The following is a 23601-nucleotide window of genomic DNA, read 5'->3' on the forward strand; positions in this document are numbered from 1 at the left end:
AATCAACAATTAATCAGCACCCTCATTTATGAGCAAAGTTTTAATGCAACAAAAGAACAGATTAGCATAAACACATGTCCCAAAGTCAAAAAATGCAGCTAGGCGGAAGACATTCTAGTGTCAGACCTATTCATACTAATATAGACTGGTAGATATTATACATGTGTTGACATACAGGATATCGTATAGCAAACAAAGTAACATTACAATGAAAAGCAACAATTCAACCAAAGTTATAAATACTGAAAAAAGAAGAACTTTTGTATACAAAAAGCATTTCAGAGGAATGTAACAATTTAGAATCACAACCATTGAATGTGGAAGGCATATGGATCATGAAAGAATTGCGAAGCTATGTATCTTCATTGCCAGTTCAACATTTTGCAGTTAATGTTCATGACAAAATAAAACCAATGAACATCTAAGGTCACAAGAGTCAACCGAAAACGGGCACAGAAAACAGACCTTTGAGGAGTACGACAAAAGGGACATACAAAACGGTTGTAAACTTCTTAGGACTCCATCACAACAATTCAGATCAATAACAAGATCTTGTCTGACAGGGCCAGTGCAATAATAAATACATTTATGGCATCCATACATTCACAACGGCATGCTCAATCAGCTTTACGACTATTATTACCTCAGCGCCCTAGAGAGGAAATTGGTCACATGCGAGATGAAATGCTTAAGAAGAGCCATCAACAAAACAGTAAGAGACAAAATTAAAAATGAAGTCATAAGGGACACCGTGGGAGCAACACCAGTCCTACCACAAATTGAAAAACAAAAGGTCAAGTGGTTCGGACACCTCACGTGGATGCCCTCAAACCATCCAGCTCTGAGAGCATACAACACTAAATATTCTGGATGGAGAGCCAGAGGAAGACCAAGGCGACGATGGAGTGAATCTGTGGCAGACACCCTTAGAGCTCACGGGACGTCCCTCCTACAGGCCACTCGTCTTGCTGCAGACAGATGCCTGTGTCTCCCCGCGACACCCCAGGGTACAAGCCGAAGAATAAAGTAAAAAGTAAGTATTACCTCAGCAGACAATACATAACTCAGAAACATTCTCTGCTCTCTGGGATGCATATCACGACCTTTGCTTTTTCGTAGTTTCTCCATTTTTTTTAAAACATTGAAAATGTGACTTCTTCTTAAGCTCACTCTTTGTTATAAACTGTTTTCATCGTTTAAAAAAATGGAGATACGACAAGAAAGCACTGAGGTCGCGATATAGTGAAAGCTGCTTTTTACGGGAGCTCAAACACTAACCTAATGAAAAGACTTTTCACTGTCTATGACCAGGTACTCATTCACACCTAGATGAAGCGAGGAAAATTCAAATAAAGTGACTTTCCCAAGTACAAACGGTCGGACTGAGCTGAGTGGCGACCCCCCCCCCCCCAAACCTGTTACTTCATGATTATGTGTCAAGTAGCCTATCCGAGCTGAAAGACAGAGATATTTGATAAAGATTACTTTAAAAGGCAAGAAACCAACTCACATCTTACTCTAACAACAGCAAAGGGCTAGCCATTCTACCACAGATACCAGTAAGAACAAATACGAGAATATGCAATCAAATTGACTAGCAGATTAATATGAAACAATGGAAATTGCAACACTTCACACCACAACAATCACAACTCATAAAGAATAATTATCAAGTATACACACAACAGAATAATGAAATGGAATCATATTGCATATTTCAAAATGCTGAGAAACAAAGCAAGTATAAGTAGCGTGTTGTTTAAGTCTCTTCTTGCAGCCAAACACAAAGAGTGATAAAAAAACATGAACAAGAGAAAGTCATTTCAACTTCTTTTCTGTTTCTACGAATACAACAGGTGAAACAGAAAGACTTGGGGATGAACAAGAACAACATCCTTTTCCAAAAAAAAAAAAAACCCAGTTAAAAAACGGCATGAACAACAGGGCTGCCTACCTAGAATTTTCTCATTTCATGTAGATTTAGGGTCAATTTCAGGTATTTTGACCAAATATCAGAACGTACAAAGACAAAGAAGGAAAAAGAAGAAGAATATTACATTTTTCTTGGAATAAAGCATATGATTGATTGGAGCTAGTCTCTAGTAATATTATTATTATGGAAAATTATAGTTTAAAAATTTGTGTGTGCATGTGTGTGTGTGTTAAGGTGTATGTCTGGGCTTGTATAGGTGAAGGTGAACAGTGTTAACATAATGAGATGTGTTTATTTTAAAAATATTTTTGGACAGTCGCTCAAGCCACCTTTCAATAAGTATTGAATGTGGATTTGAACAAAAGGTGACTGCCAAACTGACTTCAAAATCCATACCCCATACCAATAAAGACTATTCTAAAACATATTTCCTACCAATGAGAGGCCAACAGGCCACTGGTTGAGCAAGTGCACGATGCAACTCAAATTGAAATCTTTTTTGCCTTTTTTAACAGAAAAATTGAGATCTAAGTTTTCCAAGCCACTTTTGTAACTATCTGGTAAGCCTTGTTCAGTATCAGAATCCATAAAAACGGAATGGTAATTCACTTAGAGCTTGGACAATGTGCAAGTTCAACCTAAAATTTTAAAAATGCTATGCTGGATCTAAAAAATACCCGTTGTCACTCACCTCATCCAAAAAAATGAAATGCCCACGAAAGCTACACTAAAGGGTCAAAGGATGCAGCTACTGGTCTAAACAGACATTGCATAACATGCCTTCCTTTTCCGTAAATGCCAAGACTGATCCCAGGTTGGTAAATAGTGTAAACACAAGTAAGAAATTGAAACTGACATGGGTGCTGGTTCTGTATTTCTCATATGTCTTGGCCTACCGATATCAGTATTGGCAATTGATGAGTTATTGGGGTTCTGTGTGTTGCTCATGTTGGAAACAAAACAATAGCAAAGGACCAGTAACATTGCCAAGAAACCCACCATGATAAAGAGACCTACTAGACAAAAATATCTCAAAAGAACATGTTCAATCAGGTCCAAATCACACATTCCCGTATATTGATTAATTTAAAAAGTTTTAAGCCCACATCAGTACAATTTTCATTATTTGGGTTTTCTGTGTCTTGGCCAAGCTCGAAACCATGGCACTCGGCCAGTAAGTAGCATTCCTAAGAAACGCACCACAAAAAGGTGACCGGCAAGACAAAAATATCTCAGAAGAACGTGTTGCTGTGCTCATACTCCTGTTGATCCAATTGTTCGTTGTCTGGCCCCCTGGCCTTGGCTTTGGCCTTGACCTCTTCATCCGTGAGGTACTCCTGGTACTTGTACCAGCGGGCAATCGGGATGTAGCCCAGGAAGAACAAGATCATGAGGCCACCGAAGAGAAAGAAGACATACTCTGCTTTCCCCTTGTTGATATCGTCAGGGAACCAAGGATCTGGGAATATGAGAAAGGATTTCAGTGAACCAAAATCACACAGACACTAAGCAGTTGGATATTAAGCCTTAAGATAAAACAAGACAGAAAAACACAGGGAAATTTAAAAAATTGGATATTACATTTCAAGATACAAAAGAAAGAAGAATCCCATGGACACAATGCAGTTGAGTATTAAATTAAATCTCAAGATACAAAACAAACCTTGTCTGTGAGGTCCAACCTCTACTGACTAGAACAAAATGTCCCAGCGAACAAACACAGACACTTGATAAAAGAAATTCACCCCATGTGAAACCAGTTCATGTCATCTGGACATAATGGTAAGAACATAATGATTTAAACACAGAAGTTCAAGAATGCTCTGTGGTGAGGTTCAAATTCCAGTCAACCGCATCACTCCAAAATTATACCAAGAGAGACAACAGCTTGACTGTTGTTTAATTTTCATTTAAATTTAACGTCCGGCTTATCATTTTAAATGCAGACCGAGAGCACTTTGTGCCTCGCTTGGACAGCTGGTGAAGGAGTAGCGTACTCCAAGTACAAGACCCAGGAGAACCTCACTCAGATTTGAACACTAAACATTTCAGATTAATTGTACATATTTTATTTCTTCACCAACACAATGTAAACCATTTAGCAAGCAATTTTCTTTGACTCTGCCTGTCAGGGCTAACACAGATTGGGCAGGATACAGCATCATAGAAGAAAGATGGAGGTACTTGACAGAAAAAAACTTCCCCGAGAGGGAAGCAAACTCATTTTCTCTAATTACAATGGTGAAGAGCCTAAATGTTACACCAAAGATGGTGGTAAACATTTCAGAGACAGCAGAGTTTGTGACTTACTAGGTCAGAATGGTCATTTCTGTTATTATAACATAAATAGGGATCAATGAAAACTAAATAAGAGTCATCCATTCCTCACCATCTTTTGTCACAGCCTCAACGATTGCCAAGATGGCTGTGCTTAAGTAACTTCCCAGACCATTGGTGGCCAGGAACACACCCATAATGGCTCCCTGGAGGGTTTTGGGAGCTTGGGTGTAGGCAAACTCATAACCTGAGAGAAGAAAAAATATACACTGGAGAAGAAAACACATGCACTCCAGGGATCACCAAAGAATTTTTTTCAAGGATCCCAGAAGAGCCAGCTAAAAAATGTGAGAAGACTTTGCTGGTGCCAAAATTTTAGGCCTACCAGCTTAACACCCACGGGATCAACCTCACACTTGGCTTTCAGTACCCAGGACCGGTGCTGCCATCCAATTTCTGACTCTGCGAGACATGTGTTACTCTAATTTGAATAACTTGGCCCCTAGTGAAGTTATAGACATGAAACTTCACCAAACTATTAAGAATGTGCGCCTGTGCTCAGACAAATTTTTATTTAAAAAATATATTGGTTGTGTAGCGACTAACTTTAAACCAAATTGTTGAGGTGTGTTGTTTTTATGTGTAGCACGTCGCACTTGAGTTCATGAGTAACAGTTCAGTGAAAGTGTCCAAGCTGTTCGGGTGGAATGTATTAAAGTTATGTCTCGTCCAGCAACGACTTACATGTGTGTGTGCCTCTTCATGTTACAGCTGAGTAATTTATGTGCAATCAATTATGTAATATTAAACTTTTGTCCAGAGTCAGTACCTATCAGAATAACAGACTAGATCTAGATCTATTTATAGAGTAAATTGCTCCTCAATCAGTGAGAACTAGTTCTAGATCTATCTGTTATCGCTTTCTCCTCGATTGGAAAACTTTTGATCCAAATAATGAAGGTGATTGTCCAAGTCAATACTTTCAGTGTTCATATGAATTTCGTCAATCATCTCGTGTTCGGTGAAATATTTATCTTTTCTAAACTAATTTTATCGCTTTCCATATTTAATTGCCATAAATCGGAAGCAAAATAACTAAACGGAACTAATCATTGGGTTAACAAAAAAAATAAATGTGCTTGGGGAAACTTGACTACGTCATTTCGCTTGCAAGTATTCTCGTCCGCAGTCCCACAGATGTTAAACTTCTGGTTAGTGGAAATTTTTGTGTCTGTTGTTCTGGAAGCTGTCCATATTATATCAAGGAACCTTGAAAGAGAAAGCTTTCAGATGGTCAAGTTTTACCATGATTGTACAATACAGTATGTTTACATTTCATTTGATTTCATCCATACAATCTTTGAAGCTCCCTGATCATGGAATTCTAGTAGTCATGTTTTGTTGAAAATATTTTCAGTTTGTAAGGCACATGTATTTTTACAGCCCTACATAGGGTTTTGCTAAGTAAAGTTACTGACTATGCCAAAGGCAAATTTGTTTACATATGGCATATAATAAAAACAATTAATTCCATGCAGTCTTGAAATCAGCAGAATCTGCATGTAGTGTGACCAGAGCATTAGGAAAAAACTAGAATATTGCCTTGAAGTCAAGTTTTGGGGAGTATATCAGCTGTAAAATGATGTAATATTATTTTCACCATTGAAAAATAAGTATATATTGGTTCAAAAAAGTATTTGTTGAAAAGTGCATTGAACATTCACAGAGTGGAAGCAGGTTGTGACCCAATGTTACCACAATTCATAAATTATCAGAAATCATCCTGTACATATACATTTAAAAATATCAACTACAACAGACTAGAATGGGAAAGACTCACCAGCTATACTGGTAAAAGCCTCCCCGGCCCCAACCAGAAAAAATTGTGGGGCCTGTATAAACACGGACACATTGGCTGCATAGAAAGATTCCTTCCCGACCACCTGGTGGAAACCGAGATGTTTCTTTCTCTCAATCTCCACACCTCCTGCAAGGAAGACCGAGGAAGCAGACAGGAGAAAGCCAAAACCTGAAGGGACAAAAAGATTGTCACATAATATAGATTACATCTTGTTTAAGGTAATCTATTTTTACTCAACAATATTATAAGATTATTTCCTTTCCTGTGCAATTGTGAAAAATAAATGGGGAAAACATTTTGACATCAGCACAAGGGAGTCATTTAAAAATAGCACTGGTAACATCACTCAATCAATATCAAATGTTTGGCTTTTAGAGACAACTGTCAGCTTGTTCGCAGTTACACAACACAATTACTTCTTTGGCAAAGCCTTTAAAATGCAGTGCCATCAGAATAAATATAACAGAACAGTAGATTTGCTTTTATTTTCTTTCGTATCTGTTATTCTGTGACTTTGAATGAATTGAATATTTTTTGGACAAGGATGAATAAAGCAAATCTTTTAATTCATTCTTTCTCTTCTTAACTGGGAAAAATAAAACTTCACCAAAGTGACCAAATGTTTTTATTTTTCATCTCACAAACAGGAACAACACACACTAACCAATTCTCTGTAAGTAAGAGAGTGGCCGTCCCAAACGTTTGAAGCAGGGGTAGACCAGCCTGTCTAAGACAGGGATTATGATTAACACAGCTACTGTGTTAAAGGCATTGAGGAAAGCCACAGGGATGAGAACACTGCCCAGACTCAAATCCATTCTCTCTCCTTGAAGAAAATATGTGGACTGCATCTGTGGAATAGAAGAATGTGAAATGTGTCAGTCTTTTTTCGTCTCAAGTATTACAGCGAAAAAAAAAAATGGAAAGGGGGTTGGGGGGTTAGATACAAGAGACTCCTCACCCAAGCTCAATACATAGCTTCCATTTGGTCTTAGATCATTTGATTTTGACTATCGTCTATTGGAGAAATTGAAGAATTTGCAAGATTCAAATATAAATTAAATCATAAACATATCTAACAATAAAGAATATCAATACACTACATCAACAACGGTGTGTCTATATTGTCTTTGTACTTTGTATCCAAATTTCCCCTTCACGGATCAATAAAAAGGCATTTTTTTTCTCATTTAATCTTCAACTACGTTATACAAGGAACACACTATTAATTGATAACACTTCTGAGCAATGACTTTTGACCAGTTTTCACTTATCAAGTACAGAGAAAACATTCACACTCAAGAAAACTGTCACAGGGAGTCATTACATATAGAACAAAAGGAATACAAACAACATAGCATACCTGAGAGTAAATAGCCCAGAACATAATGACAAAGAAGAAAACTGGTAACATTCTCAGTATAGCAATCACACCATCAACGGTGAAACTGTCGAAGCCGCCGCCGTACTCTCGACGGGCCGAGTCAAACATTCGTCTTTTACCATCGATGAACGGAGACTGGCGGCAAATACCTTGACCACAGATCCGGAACACTGACCCTAAAACACTTCCTAAAGGACGTCAGAAAAGAGAAAGAAAAAAACCTGTTAGTAATGAGATGTTTCAAATAAGCACAAGGCCTGTTAGTGTGTATCATCAACTATGATACACAACCTGGATCAATAACAACAAAGAAGAAATTTGGATAAATAAAAACATTGTTCTGTTATGAGTAACATTTAACTGGTTAGATCATATATAAAAATAAAATTGAAAAATAAAAACAAAAGTCAAATTTGTCCAATACAGTCACCAATTATCAAGGAGACAAGTGATCATCTTAAACAGGTGGACCTCTTGGTCAGAGTCGTTATGTGAGGCATCGCAGCACTGTTTATTCTTGGCTTTTTCAAAGCCACCAAAAAAAAGATACGAGCAATGTGTTATGACCATGATGACATGCAGTGAAGAAGCAGAACGGGCATGTATTTGGTGTGAATCGCAAAACAATAATGACCTATGAATATGTTAGTTTTTGCTAATATTGATATGCAGTCGAAATTGTCTACGGTGGTTGTCCGTTGTTGAGTAGAAAAGCGGTGGTCTTAAAGAGGTGGACATCTTACACACTGTCATTATTATATAACGTAAACAATTTTCAAGGGAGGAAATGGGAAGTGGCCACTTGTACAGATGATTGTCTTTAAATACAGGAGGCCATTAGAGAAGGTTCGACTGTACATGAAGTAATCCCTGAATGGGGTGCAAGATTATGGAATGAAATTCACTACAGACAAGTTCACTCACCCTCTCCCTCCTTGTAGATGTACTTCTGTCGAGCCACATTCAGCAAGATCAGAGCCAAAAACATGGACAGTATGGGGATGAGGAAGCCCCAGGCAAAACTGATGTTCTGTTGGACATAGGCTATGGCAGTGAAGGCCACCAGTCCCCCAGCGTTGACGAAAAAGTAAAACCTGATAGAACAGAACGTAGTGTTATCTTAGGGGTCAAATTAGCTTAACTCTTTACACACCAGCGAGTTTTCTACTCTTGCACCAGGCCACTGTACAGCAAGTTCAAAGTGGTGTTAGGAAATAGTCTGTTACCAAAATCGTTTTATCTCTGAGGCTAGTATCAAATAAACCTATTCAGTCAGCATTATTGTAAATAGATTTACGCTTTTGTAAGCATTGAGAAATACTGGAGCAGAAAAGGAATAACCTATTGACAATAGATTGCGGATTGGCCAGAGAAAAGTTTTCACTAAAACAGACACAAAAATGAAAAGTAAAATAATATGTTCTCCAAATCATATACTTTCAAAAATTCAATTATGAAACTATCCATCTTATTAGATAATGTCTCCTTTTCTTATCATTTAAGTTTTCACTCTTGACAAAAGAAAAAGTTATGACATCTGGAATGGTCTCAACAGCTTGAAAAGGTAAAAAGTCTGAGAAAATTTTTTCTGAAACACAGTATGATAATAAACACTTAAAGTGAGGGAAGACTGAAAATCTAAACTGGCTTTCAATAAAATATCACATATTAAAATAAATATTAAGTCCTTCCATTGGGGTATCTTAAAGTCTCAGGTGCATGTGCGTGCGCCCACATGTGAGAGGATAAAATAGAGGTACGCTCATGAGGACTGTCTGAGAGTGAGCGCCAAAAATAGGACCAAATGTTTTCATTCAATGATTCACTGAACACCCACTGTGCATAACCTGCGCTGTGAGAGTACTTGATATTTCCTGTCACTGTGGGCAGCCTCCAGAAAAACTGGCTACCGAGAGGGTAATGAAGTGCCCTTATCTGACCTGATTGTTTATCTTGTGGATTGCCACCTACCAGTTGAAGTAGATCTGCACAGCATCCGCCCCCAGGTCCTGCACCTGCTGAGCACCAAAAGGTCCTACATTGGCCTTGATGCCCCCTGTGCCTATGGCCACAAGAACTAGACCCAAGATGTAGAAAGTGCGACGGCCTTCCTGGTGGGAAACAAGGAGAAAAAGAACCACACTGACTTACTTCATGTTAGAACTGAACATGTAAAGAAAGGTTTTTGATTTGCACCTTGTGTAATTACTCAAGATAAATTAAAAGTTCCTGATTCTACGTTCAATGAAAAGAGTTCAAATACAATTTGAAAAGTCAATGTAAACTTTTTGCCCCCCCTCTTTTTGCTCTTTCCTATATTTGAATCAAGGAAATGAATAAAATACTAAATTTTAAAATTAGCTTTCCAGAATTTGCTGGAGCAAGAGCGATCAACGCAAGTTTTTAAAAGTAAAAGCTGTCTCTTTACCAACAAAGAAAAAAATTAGGTCTATTACTTTGCAGTCACTTGGTGAAATAATGCGATAGTGAAAATTATCCATTCTGGTCACCCGAGAAGTCCGTCGCAGTCACCCTTCTAGCCGGGTGACCAGATGGTGTACAGTCAAACCTGTGTAAGACGGCCACCCATTGTCAAGGAGAAAAGTGGCTGTATAAGACAGGTGGCCGTCTTAGGCAGGACTGATCAAGATGAAGAAAACAAAACCATTCCCATCTGAGGCTGAGGTCCCAATCGAAAGTAGCCGCATTGTTGCTGTTTTTGTTGTTGGTTTGTATTTTGTTCGTAATTTTTATTCTGTTGCTGATTTTGCGCAAGGGTGACAATAAAACGAAATGTATCAGACGAGGAAGACCGAGTGCCATGTTAAAACAAACACATTGGTCGCCACCACTCGGAGAACGAGCGACGCTTCTGTCACAAGTTCAGGTTGACATCCATTGTTACAGACTGGGTAACCAGTGACTACTCCTCTCACTTATGATTTGTGTACGAGTTCTGGGCGGGGCTTATGGGTTATGAGGGATCACACGCTTACCTCACCAGCAGCTGAAAATTGGTATCTATTGGTCAACAGTGGGAGGGGCCTACGCAGCATGATCGGTTGGAGGGACTACCTAACAACAACGACAGGCGATGGAATTATGACGGCTCACCGACAATGCCAGGGGCCAATGCACAATTTATGACAAAACGTAATGAGGTTACTAAGGTGGCCGTCTAAGACAGGTGTTACTGCTTAGTGTGATAGGGGTTGTGTGTTAAAATATGGTGGCCGTGTTGGACAGGTGCCCATTTTACACAGTTAAATTATATAGAAAAAAAGCAAGGGGGGAAGTGGAAAGTGACTATTCGTACAGGTCGCCGTCGTACAGAGGTGGCCGTCAGGGCAGGTTTGACTGTATTTTGTACTGCCGGCTGTGTGACTGCAAAATGTTAATGTTAAGTTAGCACAATGCTAAACTTGGTGGAGATGTTAGGCTTATATATTATTTTTCCTGGACCACTGACTGAACAAGAAGCTTCTTTTTTCTATAAGACGTTTCATGATGTTATAATACTGGGACATCTTCTTTATCAGTACTCAGTAGGTGGATGACAGTCAATTCAGGTATGATCAAAAGCCACATGTGCCCAAAAATAACTCCTTAGCCCTGGAGTAATGGTGGTGAACGACTTTGCTTCTAAGTTATTCAAACATGGGATGGACAGACTGCCAAACTGTCCTGATGCTGTCACATGAATATTCTTTCTTCTTTTAAATTATGTGGAAGAAAGGGGAGGTGTTGGGATGATGGGAGAGGGAGAGATGATATCAATTCAGTTATGTCCCATTTGGGACAGAAAGCAAAGCGGACACTTTTGCAAAACACAATGTCTCTTCCAATATTTCAAAACCATCATTTGCAAGATAAACTAAAGACTGATCAAACCAATATGGACAGAACACAACTGGTGTTTACATAATACATGTTTGAAAAATGACTACATTTTTCCAATACTTACTGTTTGCATTTCATTGTCAGGATCATCAAACACACTGCTGTACTCAATTGATGAACTCAGAAGCGAGAATAGGCCTATAGATATTAAAAGTGAAAAAAATGTCAACACTTTCATGGAATTTATTTATTGATGTGAAAAGTAAAGTAACTAACAAAGTTCTGAACCTAAAATATTTCAAGACAAGTATTACCATTCGAGAAACAAATAAATATTGTTCTTTTCTAAAATAGTTGCTGTTTGTGGCCACATTGCAGCAGAATATAGTCAAAGAAAATAATTATAACAATAAAAAAAAAAGTAGAATAAGCAGAACCGAGCCAGCGTCTGTGGTGAAGCAATTAGGTACTTTGTTGTCACATGCAGAAGATCGGAGTTTGATTTCTGTGTGGGGAAAAATTATCATTAAATACCTGGGTCTTTCAGCTGGGACATAGTCTACCTCTCTCAGCCCGTGTTGGCTCTGACAGGTAAGGTTGAAGCCAACCTTCTAAATGATCTAAATTGTGTAAAAGGGAAAAAAACAAACTTAGGGCTTTTTTTTGTACAGAGCAGGCATGACAAAACTCCCTTACTACTCTCAGAGAGCAAAATCTCATGTGCAAGTGTGAAACTAGATAATAAAGGGATAAAACATAATTAAGGAAGATTTCCTGAAACTTCCGATTGCAAGCAAAGCACATACATACTGGAGTATGAAAAATGTTAAACGTGACATAAATAGCTATCAACAGAAACAACAAAAAAAAAAAACCCCACCACCAGAACATAAAAAATCTGAGCATCTCCCATTTACTCAATTACGGTAATTTTGAGAAAAGCAGAAAAGACAAAAAAAGAGAAAAGCTCTTAAACGAGCCCAAACATAAACATTATAAACATTTCTCACCACAAAAGTATATAAGGCCAGACCCGAATATCACATTGAACCTGCTGGACCAAGCATCAGCGATGTAGCCGCCAATAATCGGAATGAAGTAGACAGTTCCTGTACACAAAAAAAGCCAAAGATAAAATATGTCCTTCTTTTGATTATTGAAAAACTTCAAAATCAAATACAAAATCACCATGGGGCTATCGTGTATCTGTGTGTGTGTGGGTGTGTGTGTGTGTGTATGTGTGTGTGTGCGTGCGCGCGTATGTGCGCATGCCCATACATGCTTGGGTTTGCGTATGAGTAGCATATATAAGAGCATGTGTATGCATGTGTGCATCCATGCCTGCATACATGCAGGCATATTTGTGTGCGTGTGTGTGCATGAGTGCATGCCCATACATGCTTGGGTTTGCGTTTGAGCATATTTATTATTATATGTGTATGTGTGTGTGTATGCATGTGTGCGTGCAGCTGCATGAATGCACGTATATGTGTCACACGTGTGTGAGTGTATGTGTGTGTGTGTGTGTGTGTGTGTGAGTGTATGTTTGCGTGTATGAGAAGCTATCTCACCTGAGAAGACAAGACTGATGGTGGTGGCGGTGTTGCTGGTATAGTCGAGCACGCTGGTACAGTACAGCACCAGGTTGGCTATGACCCCGTAGTAGGCCATGCGCTCACACATCTCCACCAGGAGCACACACATGATGATGGCCAGCTTCTGGGGGCTGAATGTACTAAGCTACAGGTTCAGAAAGGACAGAAGTTTATGTTTTAGTAAGTCTTTTACGGCACTTGCAACACAATAAGGCCATATAAGTGCCGAAGATTAGAGGTGTTACAAGAGAGTAACAAGCACAAAAAAGAAGGAGGGATAAAGACGATAGATGTTTGATAGGAAAGAAGAAGCAAACCACACTAGAGCACCCGCCAACCACCCACAAGGACAGAATAGTTTAGTTTTAGTGGAGGTTTTACGGTACTTGCAACACAATAAGGTCATATGAGTGCAGAAGATTAGAGGTGTTTCAAGAGAGTAACAAACACAAAATAGAAGGAGGGATAAAGACGACAGATGTTTGAAAGGAAAGAAGAAGCAAACCACACCAGAGCACTCGCCAACCACCCAGAAGGACAGAATGACACTGTTCAGTTTTAGTAAAAGTTTTACAGCACTTGCAATTTACAATTAGGTCGTGATATAAGGTTAGAGATGTTATAAGAGAATAACAAACACAAAAAAGAAAGAAAGATAAGGATGATAGAAGTCTGATAGGATAGAAGGAGTTAATCACACCAGAGCACCCGCCAAGCACCCATGAACATCACCGAATTGACAGGGATGCCACTGGGATTTTGTGAAAATACAATTGAAATTGTCCTTTAATCCTCTTCTGCTATACTACATATCTCTTTCATAGCCCTATCCGTACGTCATGTTTTACTATCGTATACATACAACGTTGGGAACTCTGTGCCCCCACTTTCCAAAGAGGAAATTTATTCGTTGATCTGATCCGTACGATTTCATTGATAAATACTAAAAGTTTCAAAGGGATCTTCGAACTAGAAGTATTCTAAAATGTGAAGAATACAACTCCTGGGGTACAAAATGACCCCAGGCGTACAGATAGTGTTAAAGAAGCATAAATATGACACAGTACCCCTAACATATTAAAGATGCCCATCCAATGAGGAGGTGGAAAGTGCTGTACAGGCGACTGCCTTGTACATGTGGCTGTTATAGCAGGTTCGACTGTAACAAAAAATTTACGAAGTAGCATTTGGAAGAAAAAAAGATAGCCAACCCAGCGAAGTAGGCAGAGAGTAATAACATTTCGATAATGGAAATGCAGAAATAAGGATTACAGAAGATGGATACTATTGTTATTTAGGGATTGTTCTGGAGCTTTTCTTCAGAAATACTGGTGGCACCATAGGAAACAATAACCTTGTGTCTGCTTTCAGACTTGAAATAACTTTTTAAAACAATAGTGCTAATCTGTTCTCCAGGATGTCCATTATACAACTCTTTTCACTCTTTAACTCTAGGTCGCCATTTCAGTGGCGTTTGGGGATACCAATTTCGTCAACCCCAAGATCTACACTGGGTCCTGTGCTACATTTACAACATACATGATGTATATTTTCACCATATTGTGACTTTTTGTCCAATAACAAATAGTTTGAGTGTTCACTCAAACAAACCCATCAATATTAGACTTCACAATAGTCGTTTTAAGGTAACACATTTCGCTGCCTCAAATTGAGTGTGTAAAAATGTGGAATCCCTTGTGTACTATTGAAAGAGTTAGTCAAGTAATCATCATATAAATTTCGTGAAGTCAATCAAAACTTTTTAAAAAATGTTTCCATTAATTGTTTCTTTCGCTTTAAATTTTCCAAGTGCAAAGGAAACAAATATAAAGAACAAAAACATGACTTCCAAACATTTCTAAAACTCGTGCTAAGCATCATCATATAAAAGTGTAATTTATTTACCTATTTATCATACATTTCAGACAAAAATGTAACTAGAAGTTTTACACCGAGGAGGCAGGCTGCTTTGACCCTGTCTGTTAGGGCCAACCTGAGCCCACAAAGGCTACAGCATCCAATCAGAAAGTCTAAGATACTTGATGAAAATTCATCCTTAGCAATGGTGAAGCACCTAATCACTACATCACAGATGCTGATGATAGAAATGTGAGGGGAATACATGTTGAGCACAAAGAATAGCATACCTTCGGCTCATATTTGACATTCACTTTGGTCCTTTGTCTTGCATCTTTGGCAAACTCGTCATCGCTGATGGTCAGTGTGCTCCACTTCTTGGGTTTCAGAAGTGGTTCGCTTTCACTTTCACTCGCTTCCAACATTTTGATAGCTTCTCAGACTATAGCCAACTGCCAGCCGCGAAAGAACAAATTTGCTTTTTAAGTATATATTCTGTATTTAAAGCCTAAAAAGAAGACTGTGTGGCTTTTGTCATAAATCAGGCGTCAGTTTCCAGGACATATTTTCTTCAGTCCTTTTCTCGTCAGTTATGATCAGTGTACCAAATGGCAATGTTTCATCAAGGGGACATGGTGTATTTCTGGGAACAGTAAAAAAAAGAAGAAGAAATTGTAAATAATTGCAAGTAAATATTAAATAAAACTAAAACACACGGTCTCCTTTTCTACTATACTACTTTTTTTTCTCCAAATATTGTACACCCATAAGAGAAGCATAAACATGGTGCAGTACCCCTAATTAACCTATCAATAGCAGCACATGACTTGCATTTGAGTTTCTAAATATCAAACAGAAAAGTACAAACACACTATACTTTTCGATAAAACAGGACCTGTGGATCCAATAGTGACCGCCCCTCTCTCTCTCTCTTTCTCACTCACTCTCCCCTTTGCCCCCCCCCCCCCCCCCCACAAAAAACCCGTGTCAACACACACACACACACACACACACACACACACACACACACACACACACACACACACACACACACACACACACACACACACACACACACACAGTACCTACGTACACACTGAGTTCTAAGGAAATATCCCATCACTAAATTTAACGCCTATAATTACACTGTCCAGTTCATCAGAAACGAGTAACAAGTGCGGCCTGGGTGCCCGTAATAAGATTCTTTTGTTGATCACTTTACACATAAGATTGTCAAAGGGTTTCATTGATTGTAGACCTTACTGTTTTACGCCCCCTTCAACTTCGTCAGGGCAGACCAGGGTAGAATGGGATTGACTCCCAGCAGAAAAATGGAGAAACTTCATGAAATAGACTTTCAAAGCGGGGATCGAACAAATGTCTTTTGTTCGAACAGGGAAGAGCCTTGTCAAAAGATCAACGTAGAATTTAGTTGGATTTGGTCGGATTGTGCCAAATTTTCCCCCTCCGTGACGGAAAATCTGGTCGACTCCAACAGAATCAAATTAATCAAATTGGTCCCATTCCCATTGCAGGAGAAGCTGTACGGGCCAACAGAACTGAGCAGGGCGACTCAGTATACAAAATATGATCGACAACGGACTTCCACGTGAGATGCTATCGAGAAGAAGAAGATAAAATTGGCAGTGTGCAATAATCACCACACGACAATTGTCGGCTACCAAGGCGATCGACACTAAAATTACACTGTTTTCTGCTAAGTACCTAATTAAAATAAAAATAATTTAAAAAAAAAGAAATTTGGAGTTTAAAATCGGGAGCTTCACAAAATAGTCATGCTTTTTTTAAATGCAATTCTTTGAATGTCTTGATAACGACCCCGAATAATCTTACGATTTTGAACTAAGGCAGCGACTTGCAACATGTCCTATGTGCACAAGGCACCCACTCATTAACCACGGGCAATGCGAACAGCTGTACATTGGTATGTGTACTCCTCGCCGACACCTTATCGGGGACTTCAGAATCACATGCTATCATTAAGATGCTCTCAAACGGTTACGAGTACCAGGCTCTTCTTGTCTCAGATGTTACACAGCATAATAACAAACACATGAGTCTGATTTCTTTAAACGTGGGTGTTTTACGCCCTCATCGACACAATTCAGATAATTTAGGAGACGGGCATCGACCCTGCCTGCCACTGTTAGCCCGGCGTGAGAAAGATACACAACGTAGCAGCAGAAAGACCGAGATCGCTGGTGCTTAAAAAAATTCTCCCCGCAGAAGAATGGAAACTGACTCTTCTGCGTGCGACAACAAAATGTCAAATTTTTGAGTCCACAAAGACGCAAAACGAACGTCAGTCTGCATGGTACAAGTGTTGGTGTAACGGTCCTTTCAACATTGTAATTTAACGCCCATCTCCGAAAGAAGAACAGAATAAAAAAGGTGGAGAGCCTTGAAAATTCCTCACCAAAAAAATCCCGAGCTCAAGAACGCCCAAATAGTGATGCTTCGAACTTGAGTCATCCGCATCATACCCCAGTATAGTAGTACAAACTGTGTTAGCAGAGCGCCCACAAACGTCTGCTAAAGCTAGAGAGAACTGCCTGTTGAACATTTCAAGTAGCGCACCTTACTTCAGGGAATTTTATTTCATGATCATTCATATCAAAACACGGTTTGGTTGAAAGAACATTTCTTTCTTTCTTTTTTAAAAGTCACCATTCAACATAATATATAAAACCAAAAGAGAGCCTGCTATACTTAAGTACTTAAGTTATGTTACGCATAGGTACAGGGCAAATGCACTTTTGGTCCTTGCGGTCATGTCTGGTTTAGTAAGCATTTTGCGGCACTTGCAACATAATAAGATCATGAGTGCCGAAGATTACAAGTGTTATAACAAACACACACATAACAAGGAGGAGAAAAAATTATAGCTGTTTTATAGGACAGATAGAGCAAACCACACCAGAGCACCCGCCAACCACCCACGACCTTGTTGTCAGAATACAAGGGCAGGGACAGACCGCGCAAAACTTTGCTGGATGGCGGTAAAGAGGTCCCCCCAGAAGAATAAAATCAACAGCAGATGCCACCCACCTGGCCTTTGACGGAAAATTGCATGATGTCCTCGCGATATATCTTACTATACAAGAGGAAGGACAAGGTACAATAAGTTACGACCTGATAAATACGTTGGGGTAGGAGAATGTTTGGCACCGGTACTATTATTATAACTTGATTAACTTCCTAAATAAAGCTTTAGATTCCGCAAGCTCTGTGCCTGTTGGTTTATGGCTCTTTGTCCTTTCGATAGCATCACCTTTTTACTTGTTTATTTCGTTTTATTTTTTGAGGGTACTCTATCTAATGCAAGTACCTCATCTGAAGCGACGCCCCCAATAGAAGAATAGTGACAGAAAGTAAAACTTTTTAAAATAAGTCTCTCCATGGCGTACGGAACAGACCCTGTTATTCAAAATAATGGAAACCCAGAGTACGATAATGATAATAATAATATCATGGTCCACTTTTGCCCATAACGGCCTGACCTGTAGTTTCTGCTGGCAACGATGATGAAGCTCCTCTTACCATATTCTTCGGCGTCGCCGTTAACTACTATAGCATAGGTAGGCTACAAACCAGATCATTGTGGGTGTGTATGGTCTCTCTCTCCCCCCCCCCCTCCCCCACTTTTTCTGAGACCCAAGAATATTATGTGGCCAATAAAGTTAAGATAAACAAAAATACTAATTTATCAAAGTACACACATATATTGGAAAGTAATAATGGAAACTGAACGAACATAAATTCCGCACAGGGTCATAATTAACGTTTGCTGATATCGTTTTTACTCTCTAAAACACACACACACACACACACACACACACACACACACACACACACACACACACACACAGAGAAAACTTCGAACTGAAGTCCCATGGTGTAGGGCTGCAGCAACAGGTAAAAACGACGTTTAACAGTTCTGAGCGTGACATGAGTCAGCCCATACAATTCTACTATGCTTAAACGAGAAATGTCCCCCTTTGGGAATGGCCTAAAGACACTACAGTCAGTGGCACTGCCACCCCCCCCCCGTGGGGGGGGGGGGGGGGGATTTTCTCTTTAAAATTCAGCTTTTAAACTAATGATGTAATAGTGGCTGTGTACATTCAAGCAATGACGGACAAGATAGTCCTTATTACAGCATATTACAGTGATAGGGGCATGATAGCTTAAAGGAACATGCCTGCCGAGCCAAGGGAGTTATTGTGAAGAATAGTGAGATTTCAGGGGGGGGGGGGGATACATGACTGTAAAAAAGAACACTAATTGAAAGTTAACTGTAAGTGCTCTAACGACCACCCGCCCAAGACAATAACCTGTACAAGCAACCATTCCTTTTTAAAAACTATTATGATGCCACTTTTCTCTTCGATAATGTGGGCGGTTGTCTTGGACAGCTTCAACTGTATTTTTTACCATATGTACCCATTATTCAATTGTATCTCTTACATAGTCAATATTGTATTACATTGTAATAATCGATAGAGAATAGTACAACATTAATATCTTCTATATTTGGAAGTACTCCTCAGACCTGACAGCTCTCCCCCCGCCGGAAATCAGTCATAATTTATAATATAATTATGGAGTTGAAATCTTCAAAGTCGCTTAAAGAAGTTTCAACCACTCCGTAAACAATGTATTTGCCATTTCAAATTAGGCGCCCCCATTGCCACTATTAAGATAATTTAAGAGGTAGACTGCTTTGACCCTGCCTGTCATGGCAACCCAGGCTGAGAGGGCTCTCGTCGTAGAGAGGTTAGGGTGTTGGCCTCTCATACAATAAGTCCCAATTTTAACTTCGAATCCGTGCAGTGACAGAAAATTTTTTTCTCTAAAATTTTCTCCTTTCACCTCCTTTCCCGCTCTCTAACAATGTTCTCTCGTCTGCTTTTGTCTTCACTTTCTGCCCCCACCCCTTCATCTCCTTTGCTCCCTCCTCTGTGCTCCTCACTCTTTCTGCGGCCTTTCTACTGCTACTCCTTGGCTCCTTCTTACTGCCGTATTTCAGCCACACCCCTGATCTTAAGGTAGGAGGTAAGATCTAACACCTAGCCTTCTCGGATAAGGGTGAAAAATCTCGAAGGTTCCGTGTGCAAGTTGCGCACATAGAAGACCCCTTGGTAGTCCAAAATAAAAAAGAGTAGGCTCGGCCGTTCGGGCAAAAGAGTTAAAATTAATCCCTACCAAACTACAAATTTTAACTGCCTCCCGCGGGCTCATACCTTTATGCAGTAGCGAGTGCCGAAAAACAGTTACAAAAAAAAAACGAACAACAAAAGCAAGCCAGGCTGAGAGAGATACATACAACCAGAAATAATAATAATGCATAGAGCATCCATGCTCTACAGCACGCTCCATGTCTATGTGCTTTACTTTACAACCAGTCCTAACTATTGTCACCGGATGACCCCAACTCAGAAACATTCTTGGCTTTCTAGGGAGTATACAGTGCAAGCTGTGGATTACAATGCTAAAACACTAACAAACTGACAAGATCTTTTGCAGTCTATAGCCAAGTACCCATTCTTACTGAGCGAAGAGAGGGAAATTTGTGTACTATGAAGTGCCTTTTGCAAGAGGCCCTTGCTTGATGGGATTCGAAGGCACAGCCTTACAGTTGTCAGTTGACAGTCTTTTAATAGTTTTAGTAGAGGTTTTTCAGCGCTCACAACTGCAAAGGTCATATGAGCGCCAGAAGATTAGAGGTGTTACAAGAGAGGAACAAACATAAAAAAGAAGAAGGGGAGATAAGGAAGATAGACGTTTGATAGGAAAGAAGAAGCAAACCACACCAGAGCACCCACTAACCACCCACAGTTGAGAGTCTGAGATCTTAACTGCTATACCAGAGATACTGATAACCACTTTGTTCTTCAGTGAAGATTGAAAAAATATGAGATTGCCAATAAAGGATACTGTCCCCTTTCTTTGACTATACAATGTCAGAAAATCAAGAGTCACAATTTGATGATTTATAATGATATTATATATATTATATATAAAACTGGAAAAACAAGCTCAAGAAGAAGAAATTGTGAAATTAAATTTTACACATTCAATCACAAATGCAGATTCACTGTTTTAGAGTGACAAAGTACTGAATTTTTGGCTGCAGAACACAGGCCACAGTTATGAGGGTCACAAATCAATTGCTTTTAGTAAGGAAATTCCAAACCATGCTTTCTGAAAGCTTTTACCCCAGGGCAGTATGCCTCTGAAACCCCCACTATAATTTTTAAAACGTACAAAAACTATTTAGCCTATATATACCGTGTATATATATATAGAGAGAGAGGCTATATATATATATATAAAATAATGTATTTAGGCTTAGTCTAGAGTGATATAATCGTTTTAAAAAAAAGAACAAAATGTTTCAAAGTCTAGACTAGGCCTGGTCATTTGAAAGGGATATTAAGTTGAAATTCATTAGAAATTTAAAAAATTAACAAGTTTAACAATACCTGAGCCTGAGATGGGAGCGACAATAAAATAATAGGCTAGGGATCGAAGTAAAAAAAGGAGTAGGCCCTAAATGATCGAAGGACATCAGAAGAAGTTGGATTTTAAGGAGCTACATGAGATTCCAGACTCCAAGTCCACAAGCAAGCGCAGGATGACTTTGCACTTCACCTTATTTCAAGCTGCAAATTCCAGTCTCAGGCAGGGAATGACATTCACTTCTCACTAGAATCTAGGCTGGTGTAACACGCTCAGAGCACTACCCTGCAATAAAGATTACCGTAGTAGTTTTGGCGTAAGCCATAACCACTACCGTAGTTATTTTTGCACATGCTGTAAACACTACCCTAGTGACTTTGGCACACGCTATGATGAACATTATCTCTAAGCTAAAAACACTATCGTCATTCTTCAATAAATACTACTGTGGTTGTTTTCGTGGTTCTGGTTTTTTGTTTCTTTTTGTCTTAGTAGAGGCTTTACGGCGTTCGCAACTGCAAGGTCATATGAGCATCAATTTCGTGGTTTAGACATGCCAGAATTTTTAAGACCAGTCCCTTGGGCTATAACTGCACTATAGAGATGGCACCTGAAATGAGGGTTTAACTTTAAAATATCATTTTAAAAAACATTTTCCTTTAGTTTAGTCACAATTGCGTCATTTTACCAAGTATTATGCCTGAAAATAGATATATATTTTTCCTAAAATGCTTTTGAAAGGTAGGGATTTACAATTTCTGAAAACAAATTTTGAATTAAAATTGCATTTTCCTCGAAATCATATTTTTCTGTACATTTTTTTGCTAAAAGTCAGAAGTTTGTGAATGGATTTTAGATGAAACTTGGCAGAGATGTGGTCCAAATAAAGCTAAGCCAGATATCACATGCTTTTTTATATCTTCTTACTATCTAAAGATATATTGATGTTTGTAAGTAAAAAAAAAATAAGGCTTTAAAAATTTTTCAATGACGAGGCCTAGAATCTAGATCTAGAATCTAGATCTAGATCTAGATCTAGGACTAGAATCTAGTTTTTAAAAAAAATGTTTTCTAACAAAATAAATAAATATAGAATCTATGAGATTTATCTGAAAAACTAGCCTACATCTTGACTTTTTTAGGGATTTACACAGGGAAGAAAACTCGCAATTTTGTGGGCAAATAATAAATGTTCTAGGGGAAATTTTATATGCCCCTGTGGGCCAATAAGCACTCCGTTCGCTTATTGCACCGACGGTCCTAAAATACGAAGTTTCTTTCCCTCACCCCAAACTAGATCTAGATCTAATCTAGATTAGATTCTAGAATCTAAATCTAGATCTAGATCTAACACATAGATCTTCTATATATAAAATATGCCAAAATATGTAACGCATTGGAAGTCTAGATTAGATATTAGACTAAGTAGGCCTACTGTTGTACTACCTAACTCAAAATCACTGGCCTTTCTTCAAAAAGCTAAAATCCTAATTAGGCCCAATATCTAATCTGGCCACTTTATGGGCTAATGATAAAACTAATGTAAAAGTAAAGCGTTTAGATAATAGATATCGACTGCTAGTGCTATCTAGATCTAAAATCTAGATCTAGATTCTAGATCTATTCTAGATTTTTCTAGATCTAGAATCTAGATTATCTAGATTCTATGTCTTGGTGTTTTGTTTCGACGAAGCGAGGCAAGAAGAGAGATTAAATTAGTAATCTGACTATAGACTCTCTAGTCTAAACCTTCGCGAACACTCCGCCACCAAACTAAACAGAAACAAAAACATCAAAGATTGACTTACTCAGATCTGCACTCTCATAATTCTGCTAACACTCACAAAACTATAGGCCTACGGCGGTTACAAACACTCAAAAAACGACACAGTCATAGTCGTCAGTCGTCAAAACCACACAACCACACTAGGCCTACTGAGTTGGTGCATGTCACATGACTGTTAGAGCGTGTGATCATGTGATCCGCAGGTTTTCTTTTTGCCCGCCCATTCAGATTCATGAGGCCCTTTAGCCTAGTACAAGTAGTGCAGGGCGCAGGGGTCGGGGTCAGCAATCTTTTAAGACATGTGGGCCGTATCGGAGCACAGGGGAGGCGCGCTGCGCTGGAGCCGGGAGAAATGGATGTCACAATTTTTTGTCACTATGAAAAGACTGAATCATAAAAAAAGAAGCAGTTCATGATAATAGCAACTCTGCTTAGTCGAATGGCCTATAATACACACCAACACGTAGTTGACCTCGATCTTCATAAAAAAAAAGAATGTTCATGCTTTAAAAGCAGCATCTTATCCTGTTTGTCTGTCTGTCTGTCTGTCTGTCTGTCTGTCTGTCTGTCTGTCTGTCTGTCTGT

The 23601-nt window shown here is 39.0% G+C and overlaps 1 protein-coding gene across 2 annotated transcripts; it reads right to left on the minus strand.

Moving 5' to 3' along the window:
* Positions 1–1008: 1008 nt before the first annotated feature.
* Positions 1009–23153, minus strand: LOC101862404 (solute carrier family 15 member 4). 2 transcript variants are annotated; one of them, XM_005094689.3, is made up of 12 exons: positions 23039–23153; positions 15038–15390; positions 12867–13035; positions 12306–12404; positions 11420–11493; positions 9427–9566; positions 8380–8549; positions 7435–7643; positions 6736–6922; positions 6051–6239; positions 4323–4457; positions 1009–3392 (listed from the first exon to the last, which is right to left on the minus strand). In XM_005094689.3, exons 2-12 carry the CDS (start codon positions 15170–15172, stop codon positions 3166–3168), a joined length of 1734 nt encoding a protein of 577 aa, XP_005094746.1. In that variant the 5' UTR covers positions 15173–15390; positions 23039–23153; the 3' UTR covers positions 1009–3165. The 2 variants fall into 2 exon arrangements, with proteins under 2 accessions (XP_005094746.1, XP_035824714.1); XM_035968821.1 differs by lacking the exon at positions 23039–23153 and adding an exon at positions 21423–21648.
* Between the last annotated feature and the right edge of the window lie 448 nt (positions 23154–23601).

This window comes from Aplysia californica, unplaced genomic scaffold (assembly GCF_000002075.1).
Source record: "Aplysia californica isolate F4 #8 unplaced genomic scaffold, AplCal3.0 scaffold00087, whole genome shotgun sequence".
NCBI classification, from domain to species: Eukaryota; Metazoa; Mollusca; class Gastropoda; order Aplysiida; family Aplysiidae; genus Aplysia; species Aplysia californica.

Bases quoted from the DNA above. Each gene is read 5' to 3' on its own strand.
- LOC101862404 (XM_005094689.3), bottom strand. From the start codon at position 15,172: ATGTTGGAAGCGAGTGAAAGTGAAAGCGAACCACTTCTGAAACCCAAG. The intron at 8,550-9,426 runs GTAGGTGGCAAT...CTGTTCTATCAG, and splicing joins GTGCAGATCTACTTCAACTG to GTTTTACTTTTTCGTCAACG. The intron at 3,393-4,322 runs GTGAGGAATGGA...TCATATTCCCAG, and splicing joins TGAGGCTGTGACAAAAGATG to ATCCTTGGTTCCCTGACGAT.